Source organism: Morone saxatilis, unplaced genomic scaffold (genome assembly GCF_004916995.1).
Source record: "Morone saxatilis isolate NCDOM2014 unplaced genomic scaffold, NCSU_SB_2.0 Contig22, whole genome shotgun sequence".
Taxonomy (NCBI): Eukaryota; Metazoa; Chordata; class Actinopteri; family Moronidae; genus Morone; species Morone saxatilis.
In genome coordinates this window covers 10,056,733-10,075,647 of record NW_023339785.1, presented here as the reverse complement: position 1 = coordinate 10,075,647, position 18,915 = coordinate 10,056,733, and the positions used below count along the sequence as shown (strand labels likewise).

At 40.3% G+C, this 18,915-nt stretch overlaps 1 protein-coding gene across 7 annotated transcripts in view; it reads right to left on the bottom strand.

The window, feature by feature from the left end:
* diaph2 (diaphanous-related formin 2) overlaps window positions 1-18,915 on the bottom strand; it is a 354,389-nt gene that overhangs the window by 33,640 nt on the left and 301,834 nt on the right. For 5 of the 7 annotated variants that reach the window (XM_035669470.1, XM_035669475.1, XM_035669473.1 and 2 more), the window contains 2 exons: window positions 8,436-8,528; window positions 7,316-7,381 (listed from right to left, as the gene is read on the bottom strand). In XM_035669470.1, the coding sequence (XP_035525363.1) occupies window positions 7,316-7,381; window positions 8,436-8,528 (159 nt within the window). The remainder of the gene's footprint in view (window positions 1-7,315; window positions 7,382-8,435; window positions 8,529-18,915) is intronic. The other 2 variants (XM_035669472.1, XM_035669476.1) reach the window with 2 other exon arrangements.

Genomic DNA, 18,915 nt, shown 5'->3' with positions numbered 1-18,915 from the left:
AACAAGATTTGTACGCCAGAGAATCTCTTCATTGGGCATATTACAATTTCAATATAATTATATTTAATTATGCAGTACTAAACAAAATCATTAAGTTTGAAAAAAGAGGTAGTTTTTTTTTATACTTTTTTATATATACTGCATGCTATTATTACCAAAATTACAAACCTAAAAAGTTACTTAGTTTGTTTTATAATCAATCAGGTTTTTTTCCTGCAATTTTCTGCTTTTAGAAATATGTATTTAAGAATGCATTTATTGGTCTTTTTAGTCTTTTTATTTAAGAACTACAGTACAATAAGTTCTCTCTTTTTTCAGGGTTAAAAATACATGTAGATCCTGCTCAACGTTTTATATCACAGAGAACAAAGTGAAGTGTTGAAGTGAGTGTTGAACTTTCACTTGCTGCCACCTTAATCTCAGAATCACTGTTAACTAATTATGCATTATTCATTTGAATCTTTTTTTGTGTGTTAATCTTCATATATCTCCAATCACTATAAAGTTGGAACGTCAACTTTCTTGCACTTCAGAAAATCAAGGTATGACTAAATTTAATTAACACCTCTGTATGTTGAATTCACCTTGTAACACTATTAACATTAAAGTGTATAAAAAACTCAGGAAACCAATGTAAGCAGTGTCACAAGATCCTGCTACTTCAAGAGGAGAGCATCACACACGTTTTGATTCCTTTGATGTCCTCGTTCCCAGCATCACCTGTACTAATATTTCCTATTGAATGGAACATTTAACATTCTTTGGCACATTGTCTCTTTATCTGTATTAATGGGAATTACCATTATCACTCATCGTCCAGTCTGCCGTTCCTTTCCTATACCTCCCTATTACAGATATCAAGCCTGCCTAATGGGAACGTAAAGTATTAACTCCACCTCATTGTGGCAGACAGATTGTAGATAACGGCTGACACTTTAAATGCAAACATCAGTCTGGACATTATATGTTATACTTTAATAATAGCCACATCATATTAAGGAGGGTAGAAAAAACACATGAGTGTGACAGCAGACGAAGAAGCATTTGATTCTAGCACTGGCTTTTATTGTCAGTGGAACACATAACCATACAGGATGGCATCCTATTCCCCGGCACATTATTTGTTCTCTAGCTGATCATCAGTTGGCTCTGCTGTATGCCTAATGAGCGATAAATAAGGTTTAATTCAACCGACACAATCCTTCAACACTAAGCAAGATGGCTTGGGCAAGATTCCATTGGAATTATATGAGGGCAATTTTTCAGCTAGTGGGATGGTCCGACTGCCTCCCCTTTATTTGGCTTCCACAGGCATTCCTTTGGCTTTAAGCTCTGCAAGTTTATAGGTCTATTAGGAATTCATCAAACAATGAACGATATCAATCTTTTTGTGTGAATGTGCCCTGGGTAAAAATAATATGAAACCTTCCATTATGGGGCCTCCAAAGCATATTTGCCCTCCAAAATTGATCCAGTATTGACAATTTACACTTAGGGTGACCTTTCATAACTGCCCACATACTTGAAAGCCAATATTGTTTGGAGAGTGAGCAAGAAAAAAAAAAACACAGCCCACTGCAAACGCTCTAGGATATTATTGAATATGATAAGTTAGTACACATTTTTGCTCTGCAGTTGTTCGTTGATGGTCCACTAGGCGGGAGGGCTGAGTACTTTTTACATCAATGAGGCCCTGTGCCAATAAAGTAAGACAATATTGGACATAGGTGTTGAGAGCTCAGAGTCCATTATAGCACTAGGTCATTGACTTTATTTTTTAAAAAAAGGAAAGAAAAAGTGAGCATAACCATAGGAAGCAAGGCTCCACATGATAAGTTTTTATCAGACAGAGAGTTGTAAAAGGGCAAAATGGCATCAAAAGGCCATGCAGACAGCCCCCTGTTGATACCCTGTACTCAAGTAGATAACTTCAGTATAATTTAAACAGCAATGGGTTTAGGGGGTACTTAAAAGCAGGGGCAGAGGTTAGAGACCCCTGGTGTCCACTCAGAGAGACTGCCTTTTATTAAGATTTGATTTATCCTCTCAAAATGGCTCCATGTCACACTTCACTTACTTTACGTCCACTCTTGGCAGAGTCAAGCAACGAATCAGTTATGCACCAAGGGTACTCAAATGGTACATAAAATCTCCATCTATATTTCCATGATGGGTTTTCTGCGGTGGATGAAAAATGATCAGGTCCAGAGCAAGGCTCTGTGGGTCAATGGGAGGGACAAAGGCTTTGTCTATGCACAAGGATGTCGAATCTTAAATGGAGTGGCTGTCCATGCCTCAGTTCCTTCCCATCTGCCTTTCCTTTTGGCTGTTGATAAATATCCTTATCTATGAGAAGCAGGTGATAGATTTCAAGCAGCACGTCTCTACAGAGCTCTGCACTCATCTACTCTATTGATATCTCACATCTACTAAGCCATCCGAGCTATAGCAAAAGGCACAGACACCCTCTGGGTCTCCTCGGCCCAAATCATGTTAGCTCCACTTCCTGTAGGATCGCCTCTAGGGCCGCCCCAATGAATAACATCTATCAACTGAAGTGGAAGCCAGGAGCTTGTGGAGGCAAAGGGCTTTAACCCTCAACTCAGAGACACCCTATAGCAACAGTCCCTATCTGATATGTGACACAAGTTTGTACGTGTGAATGTGTGTACAGGAGAACAAATGCTAGAGAGGTTGAGAGATAAAGCGATGGGTACAACATATGTGTGAGCAAATTAATTGCTATGGGAATTACGATCACTATCACTTCTGTCGTGGTTGTCTACATCAGGGCGATGTGGATAACAAACACAGAAGTATTAAAAGATTGTTTATGTCACAAATTAGTTTGGGGGATGAGAGAAAAAGGGGAAATTCTTTATCTTTGCCAGCATCTGCTTTTTAAAGACACTTCCCTTTGGTCTTTTCATTTGGCTCTTTGTAGATTCATCCCCTTTCTTGCTTTAAAATTTCATGAGACAAAATAGGTAATTTAATCTTCATTAAACATACAGGGGGCCCACTCTCTGGCCTGACCAGCTGAATTAACTGCTAGGCTTCAGGGGATTAGATAGTTGGGCTGAAATTCCGTAACCCTGACAAGCATTATATCATTGCATCTCTATTTTTTAATGTGCATGAGATGATCCCACCCTGTTCAATGTCAAATAAGTCTTTAAGAGGCTTACTATATAGAACACAGGGCGGAACTTTTGATGGACTGACCTGTGAAGGTGAAGCAGGAGAGTGGAGCAGAGAGAGGAGAGGAGAGAGGCCCTGGTTTGGGATTGTAATGACGTTGAAAAGGCAGTAAATAAATAAGATTGGCTTGGTTCTCTTTGAAATCTGATTGATGTGTCTTTTGGGATGCCCCCCAGTATGAAAGACCTACTGAGTCTATGGCTTTCATCCCTGACCGAAAATCGATGAGCCAGGATGTATGAGAGGCTCCAGCTCTCTACCCACCAATCTCCTGCCAGATACCCAGGTAACTGTCTCACCAGAAAGGGAATAGGATATATAGAAAAGGAGTAGGGCTAACTTACACCTATTTTATCTTTATTCAAGAAAACGTCATTTTAAAGTACACTGAAAAAAGTAATATACAACGTTAAGCCAACCAGATTCAACACCACAACATACTTTATGTATTATCTTCCTGAAATGAGACTGAACACCCACAACAGAAATGTGGCTTTTCTGGTCTCCATCAATCCATCCAGTTTCTGCGTGTTGAATTAGGACTGGCTGGTGTAATTGCATAACACATGAGTATGGCCTCCTGGGTTAGGTTTTCCATCTTACACAAAGTGGAGACAAGGAAATAGGAAATGCTTCTGGAATTGGATGTAATTGTGACTGGCGGCGCCTAGAATTGTGTTCAGCCTGACACTCGAGGTAGTCTGCTGGAGTATAGTTTAGCCTGAAGGACGACAAAAAAAACTACATGCTGGGTTTAAATGAAGTCCTTTGACGTAAGCGAAGCTTCTTGTGAGACTCTGAGAGACTCTCTCTGGTACACGCTGCTCGTTTGAGGATGACAGGAGGTTAATCAAGCTTTAAAGCATGAGATTACAACAGACATGACAAGCAGGAGTGAATAGATTTGGCACACTGTCTGATACAACTGCTCAGAGAACCTTCTCAACCAGTAAATTCAGAGATTGAAATCCTGTCAGTCCCAGAATCAGAGATAAAGCAAATATGTACACAACAAAAGTACATAAACATTAATGCTGCTATACTGACCCAGAAATTACACCCTCATTCTTTAAATAATGACTAAAATGTTGACAGTTACCACTATGCACCATGAAGTAGCAACCCAAAGAAAGCTTTCTGTGACTGAGATGCTTTTTGTCACCAAATTGTCTGATACTGGGGAACTTAATTGTCTCCCCTTACAGAGAGTACTTAAAATGGTTTCCCTTAAACTGTGCGTAAAGGTTTCTGTTTTCCCCCTTTCATGAGATGAGACAAATTCCCCCTATGCTCTATAGCAGCTGAACTCATTTCCAGATTCCATTTAGAAAAAATCCATGGAGCCAGCATGTCAAAAGGATTTTCCCCTCTCATCACCTCAGAGTAGAGAATCCATGCAGCTGTTTATCAAACCACAGTCCATATTCCATATCAATGAACCGGGAGTCGTCAGTGCATAATACATTCTGGTAACATAACAGGGGTATGCACTAGAAAAAAGAAAGTAATGCGCTGAGAAGGGTCTGATATACAATGCCATGCAGGACAGAGACCCATCATGAGGACCACAGTAATAGGTCAGATACAGAATATTTGATTAAATATCAAGCATGTTATCAGGTGTAGAACTGTGGTGTCAGTTGGTGCTCTTACCAGAACCCACCTAGACTATGAGAAGGCCTGGACCTGCTACTTGCCACAGGCACAGACAGTCAGAGCTATTCTCGCCACTCATATTCAATGAAATATTGAACATAGCACTGCTAATATGGGGGTTCATGAGTATCCTCACACCCACCTAGTGATTGTGACTCTGTATGTCCACTCTGGGCAGCTGTGGAAAAGCTGTTCAGCACCTGTCCAAGACTGGTTCTAGAGCTAATGTTGTGCATGGAGGTGAGCCTAGCTATATTTAATTGGCACTTCCACAACTCATATACCAGCAACAGCTTCTTCCCACCATAGAATTAATATTAGTCCTTAAAGACACTTTTCATAGCCAGGTGTCAGCTTACTCAAAAGTACTTTAAAAACTTCCTGTTAATTAAAGATGGAAATAAAATTCACAAGCAAAGCTTATTTAACTGGACTAAGTACTTGTTTAGATTAAGTTCAGAGTGCAGCAAAATAACTTATCAATACTTCTGAAGTGGACATTACTTTTTTTGGGGAAAAAAATCAATTATTTGTTTTAGCATTACACTATACATACTCTTAACATACTGTCAGGTACTTAAACATGCAAAAAACAGATTAAACATGTTACAGTGAGGCACTGTTGCACAGGCACAGGCAATTCATTTTTAGCCAAAGTTGCCTCAAAGTATGCCTTCACATAGCATAAAAGGCAAGAATCCATTATAAAGAAGCAGATCTGGGTAGCTGTTACACATCAGTTTGATATATAAATATAGGAAAAAATTAAGGTAATACACAAAACCATTGTGAGCGGCCAAAGCAGGTCTACAGACCTCTCCTGCAGAACACTTCCTAAACATCGCCACAAGACAGGAAGTGATGCCATGCTGTGACAGCCTAGGCTAACAGGAAGAGCGAGACAATCAGATGATAACTGGAGCTGTTCTACATGACAGAAATTATGCTGAGTGAATTATAAACTATTTCCTTCAAGGAGTGTGACTGCTATTAGGATTATATTAGTGACTGACTCCAGACACTTATTCTCTTATTCTAAACAATGCAGTACATATATTGTCCATATGGCCATTAACCACAGCTGCTTTTTAAGCACAGCTGCTTTAGAATGTGTTTCCAGAGAAATATATAATGATGTTACTTTACGTTACATCTTTGTAATGACAAGTGGCATGTTGTTTTTATGCTCTAAATATACATACATATGGGAGAGAACACTGTCAACTATAAGCTGTAATTATGGTGATTTGAACCTGGGGCCTCATTTATAAAATGGACTAGTTATTTATAAAACCTTATTTTGATGTGAAAATCAAGACTTAAGTCAAGTCTACACTTCAATCAATACACACATTATTAAACCATTAATCAAACCAGTAACTAACATCAGTCCAGGTCAGACAACCTTATCATACTTTAATGTTTCTGTAGTGGTGACAATACGTTAAAAAATATACGTAGCAGTTTAAATTTTTTATTTATTTTTTTAATAAAAACACGTGACTTTCGAAACACAAGATAAAGTTGTTGTTTTTTTTAGCATTAATATTATTCATGAAGATAAACTGTATTTCTGTACAAAAGTTACATTTTATCTCCTCAACTCGCAAGCCTCTGTTCCTTAGCTGTGCTTAGTGGTAGAAGACCACAGGAAAGAGACTAACAGTTTAAAAATTAAGATTTTTCACTAAATAAATGCTGCTTGATGGGTCAGATATACACCAAATTAAATACCAACTCATATCACTGTTAATTCTGCATCTTTTGGTGTGTTTTGGTCCATTGACTAGTGACTAAACCCCAATTTGTGAAACCATTATATAGAGGGGAATCGCTAAGGCAGATGCCATCACTTTTAAGTTGAGATTTATTTATCACAGGTGAGTAAGTTACAAATGGGCTTCTAAGAACTTGTGTAAGCAAGGTTTTATATGCTCAGACTAAGTTTAAGTATAAATCTAAGAACATTTTTATAAATGAGGCCCCAGGTCTTTGTCAAAGCCTTGCTAATGCACATCAGTACTTAGTCAGTTCTTTTGCATTTTGAAAAATGTTTCTAATGACATTACTGTAGAAATCATGATTCACTATGGATCATTACAAGTCCAACTACACATTTCTCAAAATGACTGTTAATTCATTTTGTAACTGCAGTTGCTTTTCTCATTGAGGAGCTGAGTTTAGTCTTTTAAATTTAAAATCGTCATCAATCTTAAGATTTCATGGTAGCTTTTTTTTTTTTCTTCGAAACTTACAATAAATCTTACATAGTATACCTTTGAACATTTCATTCTTTGCTATGTCAAATGCAATAACTCAGCGCAGGACTCTGCATGTTGTAGACCAGCTCAGTTTGAGTGCTCTGACAAGAAGGATGTGAGTTATGCAGCCAGGACAAGTGCAGTAGGAGGCAGGGTGGTGCTGGGTCTGGGTGAATAAGGTAGTTAAATACACACACCTAGGGTTCTGTTACCATAGTTAGCACCCGGCCACCAAGAGGATGGACTGGAAGGACTTTGATCACCTGTAACAATGTTGGTGATAAAACAATAAAGAAAGAAAAAGAAAAAAAGAAAAGAAGGGAAGGGTGGAGAAAAAGGAAGAGAGGAAAAGGCATCAGAGGTGAAACATCTCAGATATTTGGCAAGAATGAACCACTCCCAGAGTTTGGCAAAAAGCCTTCAGCTTTTCTAAAACAACTATAAGCCCAAACAGAATATGGAATGATCAAAGTTCAGGCAGCATTATAGGTGTTGAAACAAGAGTAAAGTGCGTGTGCGTGTGTGTTTGCTTTTATACAATTGTATGGATTTTCAGACTAAACAATTTGAAGTGAAAATGTATTATATATATTAAGTCAAGTTAAACAAGTGTGTGTATGTTCTGGCCGTGTCACCAAGCCACTCATGACAAGACTTACCTCGTTACTAGAAATATTCTCTGTAGCAATTTAAATGTAACATTTCTGTTGGTTTTGCAGTGTGTAGCCAGTCTATAGCAGAATCATCCAATCCAGCCCCTGGTCTGATTTTTTTCCCCCTCTTATTTTTACCATGATTGCCAGTGTGGAGATGGCAGCACCTGTGGCTCTTCTGCAGAACTCTGTCTTGCATATCAATTGACCCTGGCACCCCTACTAGGTGCTACTCCCCTGGGCACGGACCATTTATCATGGCAGAACGGAATGTGTTAACACCAGGATTACACTAAATCAGCCTCGGTCCAACTGCAGCCATCGTGGCTACATTATAATAAGTGCTTTATGAATGGCTAAGGGACAATAAATTGCTAATGACCTGCACTAAGCCACACGTGTGCTTGTTTTTTAAGACATGTGTCTGCATTTTGTATGATGCGTGTTCATGTTTTATGTGTATCAATCAGGAATCCTCGAAACAAGTCAAGTCAAAAGGACACAAGCACAGGAATACACACTAAGCAAAGCTTCTTTTATAAGATAAACAGGAGCCAATTTTGTAAAATCTAAACTATTAACAACTAAAGTGGGCAGGTGAGACTAGCAAAAATAAAAAAAATTATTAACTGGAACATGGAGACAGTGTTTTTTGCTACGTTACCGTTGCGTGGTGTCCGTTTTCGCCGATCGCGGAAGGCTGCTCCAGATTGAAGAGCTTCCATTAAGCTATCCATCACACCAGTTTCATCTCCCTCTGTAAGAGAATACATAATAGAAGCAAAGATGTTTACATGACAACACGTAAAATAACACAACAGGGTGAAGTACATGACATATGCATATGAAAACACGCACATACTTTCACATGATTTCTTCAAGGTCTAATTCTGGTGTGGAAGCAATGGATTCCCTCTAACTACAGGTGCATGAAAAATCACCTTTGATTCTGAGTGGGATATAAACAAGTCTTTTATATGTGTGCTGAGACGGAGGCCTGTCACTCAAGCCTGTCCTTGTTTTTCAGTAAAGAGCTGGGGAGGAGGAAAAATACACTTAGAGCTTAGCAACTAATACAGGCAGAGAAGCCTCAGGATGAAAGCATCCACTGATGGTCATTGACAGATATTCTTTCTGTGGCTAACGCAAGGGAGCTAAGTGCTCTTTACAAAGATTTAGTGTGGAGCCGCTCAATACCCGGGCGCTCTATCATTGTTCAGTCAATGACACCGGGACCGGCCTTCGAAAAACATTCCCCCTGCCCACCGTTCCAGCTGTCGTGTGGATCCATGAAACTAGAGAACTGGAGGCAGTCGGCATGGCTGAAGAGACAGGTAGGAGACACTTAAAGTGCTATGAGGCCAACAGCATGACAAGTTGTGCCCACGCTGTGCACATGCAGCCTACCTCTCAATGGAAACAGGGTTCAAAAATAAGCTTAGGTTCTATATCTGGGTCATCTATCTTTACGCCCCAATACTAATGAGTCAGAGGGGCAGCCTTTTTATCATTCTGGACCAGAACAGACATTATTTTAAACTAGGATCATTAGGGTGACTTATTGTAGAGCTGGAGACTTGGCCATCAATTCTTTGCGTACATGAGTGAACTAGCTCTTCCCCAGTGTTTACTATCAGGGTCCAGGTATCTTGTTTTTCTACTGTGCTTACAGCTATAGCTGAAGGGAAACATTTGAAAAATAAGTGGAGACAACTGCTACTTTCAGCACACAGCATTTTTGCAGACACTGGGGTGATCAATCTTTTGTTACTCGCGTGTGCTCAAAGAGACACGACAGTCAGGCAAATTGAATTCATGAACAGAACACGTTGACACCGAATGCTACACGATTAATTTAAAGAAATGGCACATATTTTGCCATTACCAGAGAAAGTCAGGGCTGCGCATGTTTTTCCCTTCTCCTCCAGCAACAAACCACCCAACCTGCAATCATTCACGCAAGTAAAAGAAGACAGTACAACCAAGAATAGAAACATGTCTTATGCAAATTTTAAAAAAGCAACTCTTCACTCGTACTCACACTAATTTTGCTCTCTATCTCATTCCCCCTCTTTCTTCCTCAAGTCCTTCCCAAGGGCTACTTTGAAATCAAAGTATCTGTTCTGGCTGTGTGCTGTGCTTAAAAGCAATCCCGATTAAATCAAGCTTAATTAGACCAGCTTTATCAGAACAAAACCAAAGCCGGGCCAAGTAGTGCTTATCTCAAATTGCAGCACTACACCTCAGATAGCAAGCTCATTGGTTTAAAAGGGGGAGCATGGGTTCTGTCTGCTGTGGACCTAAAGAACAATATGGTGAACAACTTGCAGCTACTATAACTGTATCAACTCCAAAGATCTTTAGCGACTCCTTCTTCGTATGTAGGCTAGCAAGGACACATTGTGAGTCTGACAGAAGGCAGAAAGTGTTAAGTGGCAGGTAAACATTTATCTACAACCACCTTGGCACAAGAAACTTTTTGACAGCTCCTTCTTCACTGCCTTCTTCATGGAGACTTAGACATCACAGGGGGCACCTGACACTTTGATCAATTTGTCCTACTTCTAGCTTAACTGTAGCACAATTCATCATTTGTAATGGCCAGGACTTGGGAGCCGTATTAGACTGGGGTTCAGGGGGAGGACTGTAGACACAAAAGAACCAAAATGACTAAAATGGGAAACATAGTCCCCAGTCACCCCACAGTGCTCAATTAACTATGTCCTATTGGGCCACAGCTTAAACTTGAGCAGGCCTTATTCTGAGCAAGAAATTGTCACAATGGAGACTTCAGACTGTGAACCTATTAACATATATAAGTATTTATGTGCATATATTCTGCAAAGACAAGGTAAGCCTGGTATTATTTGACTACACTTATTCCAGTAATCCTCAGAGCAAACTTTCTTCATTACTTATTATAACATTGCCCACTTCAGCAGACATTTCTGCCTCATTCCTGCAATTCACTCTTGTCTTATTTTGAGCTGTTAAACCTAGGGCAAATATTCATCCGCTTCTCATTAGCAGCAGTGGTAGATTGCATGCTGGGGAATTACAGAAAAGCTAACCTTTTATGCCCAAAGATCTTTCTCAAGAGGAAAGATCCCCTCTGCTCACAGGAAATTGCTTTCTAAATGGGTTAAGATGGGCTAAGACCCAAGACATTGACAAACCCTTCCAGTGATGAAACACCTTGGTGGGCACCTCAACAGACAGCCCCGGGGTCCTTTAATGATCTTATTAAAGCTTGTGGAAGTGTGGAACATGGTTGTGGCTTTTGCACTTTTTGGTACTTTCTTAAACAGTTAAACCTTTAAGAGCAGAAATAAAACTCTGAGAAACTCTGCCTCCCAGAGAGATGGTGTACCTGTTCCATATCTTTTCCTTTTGATACCTGCCTAACCTTCCCCTCCTCTACCTGAATATCAGGTAGTACCTAGACCCAGAGGCCCTGCCAAATGTAACAGTGAGCCCTGGCGATTGGCTCAGCCTGCAATATATTTACAAGCATCACTATCACATTTTCAAATTTTTCTAATACTTAATAGGGATAACAAGAATGATGTGCTCTCAGCAGGACTGGCATACACACACCAGATTAGTTTTTCCCTAAGAAATGTAAAATAAGAAAAAAAAAAGTACCTATAGTAAAAGTGGAAGTGTGGAAAATTGCTGTAATGTACAATTCACCAGTACATGGAGCAGAGCAGAAACTTAAGTGTCAACAGTTGCAATGTAGGAAAGGGTGTGCCATTGGGGGAGGAAGATGTAAAGGAGAGATTGAGGGAGGAGGCAGAATACAGGGAGAAAGAGGAGAAAAAGACAGAGATAGAGGGCAGCTAGAGAGAAAAAGTGAAGAGGGTTTCTGTGGGTGCTGTAGTGCGTGTGGTGGAGTGGGTTATTGAGAGGGACCAGCGGAGCGAGGCAAGACACAAGGTCGTAAAACACCTTCCCGGCTACTTGACGGCCTGAGCCTTGTGACATTTATTTCTAAAACATACACTGCAGTATGCAAGCACGGGCACGGAGGCCCTCATGTACACTAAAAAAACAGTGTACCCATCTTAGTGATACAAATGCATGTTGTGTATATTTGCGAGAGTATTGGCTCCACTTAACTAATCTAAATTTAGGGGGCAGATTTCTCAGTTGACAAGTGAGTTTAAGTTTGACAGACTAAGGCAGCGAGGGATGGAAAGATAGTTATAGGGAGGCAGATAGAGAGTGTACTCCAACTAATGTCAACAGGATGACCTATACTCATGGCTGTTCATGGCAAGATCAGGTAAAGGAGACACAGGAATCTAGCAAGTGTTGCAGAAAACCAATACATCATCAAAGCATCCATGCAAACTATTAATCCTCAGTCAATGACCAATTAGGAATCAAACTAATAAGCTTACATTATGCAAAACATGGCATCTCAATTGTTTATTTCTGCCATTTGAAATCAATCATCTACAACATTTAAAATATGTATATAACTGAAAAGTAAAAGCACAGCTGTTGCCTCGAAAACATGACAAAGCTTTTCACTCAATCATCCAAGCAAAAAACTCCTGTATGTATCTGAATGAATTGCTGGGCTCTCTTTTTAAACACCAAAGGCATGGCATTTCTATAATTATGCAGCAGTGCCAACAAAGCTGTTCATAAATTCAATTTGCTATCTGTCATCTCCTGCATGTTGTGCGGGGGAGAAAAAACACAGTGGATCGATTGAGAACTCAATTTCTGATGGCTCACATGCAGCCTTCATGATTCATGGGGGAAAAGAGAGACAAATAATTCCAAAAAGCGGCTGTCTGGTACGTGTGGGTTTCTAATATAATGGCAAATTATGACATCCTATATACCACGACCGAAACTGGTAGCAACTGTGGCATGTTAACTGAAAAGATAAATAACAGTGTAAGCATACAAAATAATGACATTCATCATAGTCACATATATTTTTAAGTCAGCTACATATCCTCTGAATTTATATAAGCATAGCACTCTCCTTCCTAACCAAATTAAAGTGTTTGACATGAAGAACATTGGGGATAGGAGAGATGTCTATTATCCACTACTATCCACTATCCTTCCAGTAGCCAATCCCAAAATGAGTCTAATTTGCACTGTAATGAGATCTAATGAGAGCTTACAGGCCTGGTACTTGATGAATTGAAATCACTGAGAGAGAGGAACACAGTGAGAGTTTAACCTCACCCAAGTCACCCTCCCTGACTCTAGTAGAGAAGATGAGAAAGAAAATTAAGAATGAAGAGGAGAGGAAGAAGTCGTTCCTGTTTTTTTTTAGCTTGCTGCAGATTGTTTTTGAACACATTTGAGCCCATCTGTTCCCCCACAGAGAGTCACCTGTGCAATTAACCTGGACCATTAGCCATGAAACAAAGGCCTCAGTAGAGGGAGGGGGTGCTGCTTTATGGCCAGGTGGAGAAGCAACAACCACACTTTCTTTTAATCTCTACTCTCCACTCTCACTTGTATGCACCTGGTTTTGTGTTACTCTCACATCTGAATTCAGGCTCAGCCACCTACACATACACAACCACCTGCATTACTCAACAACACCGCCCCCCTCTTACTGCTGCACTGTCTACTCTTTTACTGTCTGACTTTGAGTGGATTCACCCCCTCCCTTACCTGCAGTCACAACAGCTCCTAAGACCTGGGCAGACCGAGACCATTACTGCCACAGAGAGCACAAAGAACACAAGTGCCCGAAGGACAGCAGTCATGCACCTGTTAGATGTCTTTCCTTTGTTTTTCACTCTCTCTCTTCTGTCTCCCTGCAGTCCAACCAACCAACACTGACAAAAGCTTTGACACAATGACCCAAAAAACTTTTCAGACAGACTCCGATCTTTAATTTGGAAGTGTGTGTGCATGTTTACTAGTGTACTTCAGTGAAAAAGAGAGGAGAGATAAGGGGAACGGAAGGTTAAGATGGCTAATAAAATAGACAGATATTCCCGCTGATTAATCTGGATTGTTTTACTGTAACAACGTGATGAGCAAACCCACTCATGTCCTCCCTAACTCAATTAGGAATGCTCCCACAACCCTCCATTCCAGGGGGAATGGCAGTGCAACTACTACTTTCCTCTTGCTATGAGCCCCTGCGTGGCGCCAGGGCCAGGAGGGGGGGGGGAAGGAAAAATGTGGAGAGAGGATAGAATGTCTTGAAGATGGGAAAGGTGGGTGGGAGGTGAGAGGTGTATCATGTTTGACATGCATGAAGTAGAGACAAGTGCTGGAGCTAGGCTGGCCTGCTCACTGCAGGCCTGATCCGGTACCCTGAAAGAAAGAGAGATGTCCTGACTGCAAGAGACTGGGGGAAACGTGGAGAGAAGTTGGATGTCGACAAGGGAGAGATGAAAGTGGATTAGCCGCCGTGGCGATTTGCATTCTGTGGTGGAACGAAAGCCCCTGCGATGCCCCGAATAGCTGGATGCATGAATAAGTAAACAAACAAAAACAAAAATAAACCCTCCATCTGGATGGATGCTGCCAGGCCCCAAGTGAGAAACAGTGGGGAGGGGAAGTTGGGAACTGGGAAGGTGGGTGGGTGGTGTTGGGTTGGGGTGGGGGGGTTGCTTATAACGTAGCAGTCACCACACTCGGCTTCCTCGGCTATAATTTACCCCCCCAGTTACCATATTGCTATCACCATCTATCCACTGCCCTTGGCTACTTTGCCCAGTAACACCACCAACACACAAGGGAGGGCTCAAACCCGGCACTGACAGATGTTAAGTTGACACACTTTCTCTGAGCCACATGGGGTCAACATGTCATGGTGCCAGCAGGGCCACAGGAGCCTGTCCTCAAAGCAGAGTAGAACACTGTTGGTGCTAAAGCATAGGCTAGGTACTGTTAAATTTAGCTGCAATATGGTAGACCCTGAACCATGTGCATTTTCACTGTGGCCTCACAGCAGGGAATAAAAGCTGATGGTGTCTGCTCTTTACTGAGCTGTCACTGTAAACTGATCAAAATGTGTGGTCCTGCAGGCGATTAGGATAAAAAGCCATTTTTACAGGGCTCACTATGTTCAACTTTCAGTCATATTGTAGCACTTGTGTAACGTAAGAGCTGATCTGGTTTCAGTTTCAGTGATGCATTTCTCTCTTTTTTTCCCCCTTCTACCTCATCTAATGGTTACCAGTGTCAGTGTTTTCTGATCTGCGCTTTACCATAATGTCAGAGCAGTTGTGAGATCTGCTACTGTAAAAAGCCCCAAAAGCACACTTTTTGTAGTGTTTATAGCATCTTTCAAATGATTCTGTTGGCATACAATACATTTATGTTTTTAAAAATAAGAAAAGAAAAATAATCCCAGTGAAAATTGGTGTAGTCTTTGTTGATGGTTTTATTTTCATTCTGGTTTTCACAGGTTGGATCGTTAGATGGGCGTCAATGGTGCTTTAACTGGCATTGCTATCTACCACAGTCTTTTTATTACTACCACCAAGAACCACTAAAGCCAGAAATGTTTAAATCCTACTTAGGGCTTCAGGTGTAACATTTAGTCTCTATTGGCAGATACTGAATGTAATATTCACAGGTATGTTTTCATTATTGTATTATCACCTGAAAATAAAAAATTTTTATGGTTTTGTTAGCTATGAACATTTCCTATCTACGCCGCATAGCCTTACTTGCAGTCCACCATGTTGAACCATGCAACTACAGTAGCCCAGATTGGACAAACCAAACACTGGCTTTAGATAGTGGCTTTTTGTTGTGTTTTTTTGTGAGTTTCACAGCCACCATAATTTATTTTTCTTTAATGGAATCTGAATATTATCTGCTGGTAATTCACATTAAAATGTTTTTCATTTGTTTCGCCATTATGAAGCAGAAACAGGAAGTGCAGTCTTAGTCATCGAGGATTGTGATGGACTGCGTGTTGCAGGTCTACTTCAAGGACAATTTCAGTGCTTTTTTGTGTCACCAGACACAGTGAGCCGGTTAGATGAAGAGCTGCAGGTGACAGCCATTTTTTATTCCAGTTTGGGTGAACCTCAAACCTCCAACACATTAACAAGCTAACAACATCTTTTACTGTGCTCTTCTGGCGTATGGACAAGAACGGCCCTGATCTATTAGCGCCATGCCAACATCACAGGCTCTGATCAAGCTTGCTTTTGTATGCTTATAAGACTATTAATACCAGGGTCACTTAAATGAATTAAGCTATTAAAATGAAAAGGATGTCAAAGAGGCTTTCGCATGTGCAAGTATATTGAGATGTTCTAATCATTTTGGGTTTCATCCATCCAGGGCAGTGTAGATTACCCATTTTACACGAGTGGCACATTTGGATAGCGGATGCAGAGTTTTGGAACCCAGATCAAGATAACATCTGAACCAAACCACACATGGGCTGTTTGCATCAGTGAAATGCGGTGCTGTCTGGGGAAGCTAAATGGATTTGACAATGGGATTTGATGGTCTTTGTAGTGAGGGTAATTAGGTTTGATTGATTGTAAAGTGACTGGTGAGGTCCAGATCTGGGAGGAGAAATGATCAGACATTTGAACCACCGACAAATTAATGAGATTCAACTGTGCCTGAGCTGATTTCACCAAGGAGAAGAAGAACATTTACAAAAGCAAAGGGAGAGAGAAAAAGAACATGGCGGGGTGAGTACAGTGTGTGTGCATGTGTGTGATGCACAGAAAGAGAGAGAGAGACAGGAGGGCACAGAGGGAATAAGAGAGAAGGGAAAGGGAAAGACAGAGATATCCGATGCATGTCTCAGTTCCTTGATTGGGATCTTAACTAAATTAAGTTGAAGATAAAAGATAAAAGTGATTAAAAGCTTTAAAGTGCTATATAATTAGTGTTCTTTGTCTTTCTCTTGATACAAAAGAGGGTACCACAAATTTTTTTTTAAATAAATAAATAAAATACAATACATATTAAGCTTGACAATTTAATCATACGGCAACAGAAAAAATTGTGGACATACTATCCCTGGTGTTGGCTTTAATTGCTAATACTATGGTATTTATATCATACTATATTAAGAGCTCCTGTGAGCCAGGCTCGTTTTCCTCATGCTGGCAATTTTATTTAAATGGAAATGCATTGAAAATGTTATAATCTGTTAGGATGAGAATTGGATAAGTAATGTATTGTTTCACCAACATAGTCATTTTGTATTTAATCAGATGCATGTAAACCTCACATGTCACTTGTTTATGAATAATTCTCTTTTTCCACAGGTTTCTATTCATGCTGCATGCTCTTATAGACCTTAGCTGAGATGCAGTCAGCCATATTCTGTGTGCCATCATCGCCTCGAGGCAGATTCTGATTTCAGCCGGAGATAGAGCACAATCTAATATGCTGTTATTTATTAGAATGGGTGTATGACAGCAGATAATCCTGGTGCCCTTGTTCCCGTCTTTCAAGGTAATGATGGAATTCACCAATCTATATTTTCGGAGCATGCCTTGCACTTTCTACGGTCTGGATCGACACAGCTCAAAGGCAAGGACGAAGAAAAAAAAAAAACAGTAATTTGCTCATAGTTTGGCATCCCATTGCTGTGACATCCATATGCAGATGTAATGAATGAGCCTTCATTTTTATAACTCATCAGAACTATAAATATATAACTAGACATGGCAGCCATCAGTGGCAAGACAAAGAAATTACACTTTAGGGAAAAAAGAGGTAGCAAATTTAGGAGCATTGTGCCATATATCATCATCACATTCTGGAAAGGTCTGTCCTTGTCCCTTAAATTCTATAGCTCCCTAATGCTGCCTTCATTTCCAAAGCTAAGCTGAGGAATAGTGAGCATTTCTCTCAGAAACATTTCTTTTATCTACTTGGGTTTGTGACCTTTACGTCTCTACAAGCTATCTCCCCTGGTAATATTGTTTGCCATGTCGGCCGTGCTGTGGAGACACTATGCAAACTTAGAGAGCTAACCTGTCCACCCCGCCGCCGCTTGTCAGTGCTTGTCTATGATCACCTAGCTGGCATGGCTGCGACGCAGGTATGCACTGGCCTACCGGCAGCTGTCAGTGTCACAGAAAGCCATCAATCCACATCTCTGCCACTGTCAAACCTGACAGGCCTCTGCCAGCCACAACCAGTCAGCCAGCAGGCACAGAAATATGTCAATTTAGTTTAGCATGCCACACTAATAGACTAATAGACACTTGAATTTGGAAAATGTGCTTTGGTAAACAAAAGAAGAGAAAAAACAACCTCTCAACTTTTCCTTTCAGTAAAAATGTCCAAACAGGAGAAAACACATAAAGCACACTCTAATGAGGGAATTAGTTTTATATTATCAATCAATTCAAGTGATCTCAATTAACTCCATCGGCCTCTAATAGCTGAATCTTAATTTGATTGGCTGTGGATCTTAAATGTGTATTATCTTAGAAATGCTCCATGTGTAATCACTCTGTATCAGCTTTTAGAGTGAAGTCAAGGCATATAGATAACACTGACATGTGCATAAAATTGGAACATACTACCTTTGCAGTTCCATATGCAGTCAAAGAACTACATACACTAACTTATTTTGCTTGTATTTAGTAAATCAAATGCTTTTTTGAGAGGAGCCCACTTTTATTATGTAAACATACACTAGTTCATCCTCAAAGAGTGAAAGGTTGACAAGGAGGATGCAGAAATAGAAGCTGCAGGCCCATCATTGTCAACATGCCAACTGCTTTCTGCAGAGAATCAGAGAGACATGGAGACCTCATTCTAGCAGGTCTTGCTGAAAGGGAAAAATGCATAGACAACTATCTCCAGCACAAAACAATGCATTTCGAGAAAAAAAAGGGGGAACAAAATGTGACATCTATTGAAATGAAATAGATATAATGGATACCTAAATTCTTAAATTATTGAACAGTGCGCAGGATTTAGTGGCATCTAGCGGTGAAGTTGCAGATTATAACTTTTTACAGCTCAGCCTTTCAAATGCATAAGAGAAACTATGGTGGCCGCGAAACTTGCAAACAATGCAGAAAATCCTATCTAAAGTCAGTGTTTGGTTTGTCCGTTCTGGGCTACTGTAGAAACATGGTGCCAGCCTCTGTATAAAAAGACTTGCTGAAGCTATAGATATAACAGCTCATTCTGAGGTCTAACAAAAA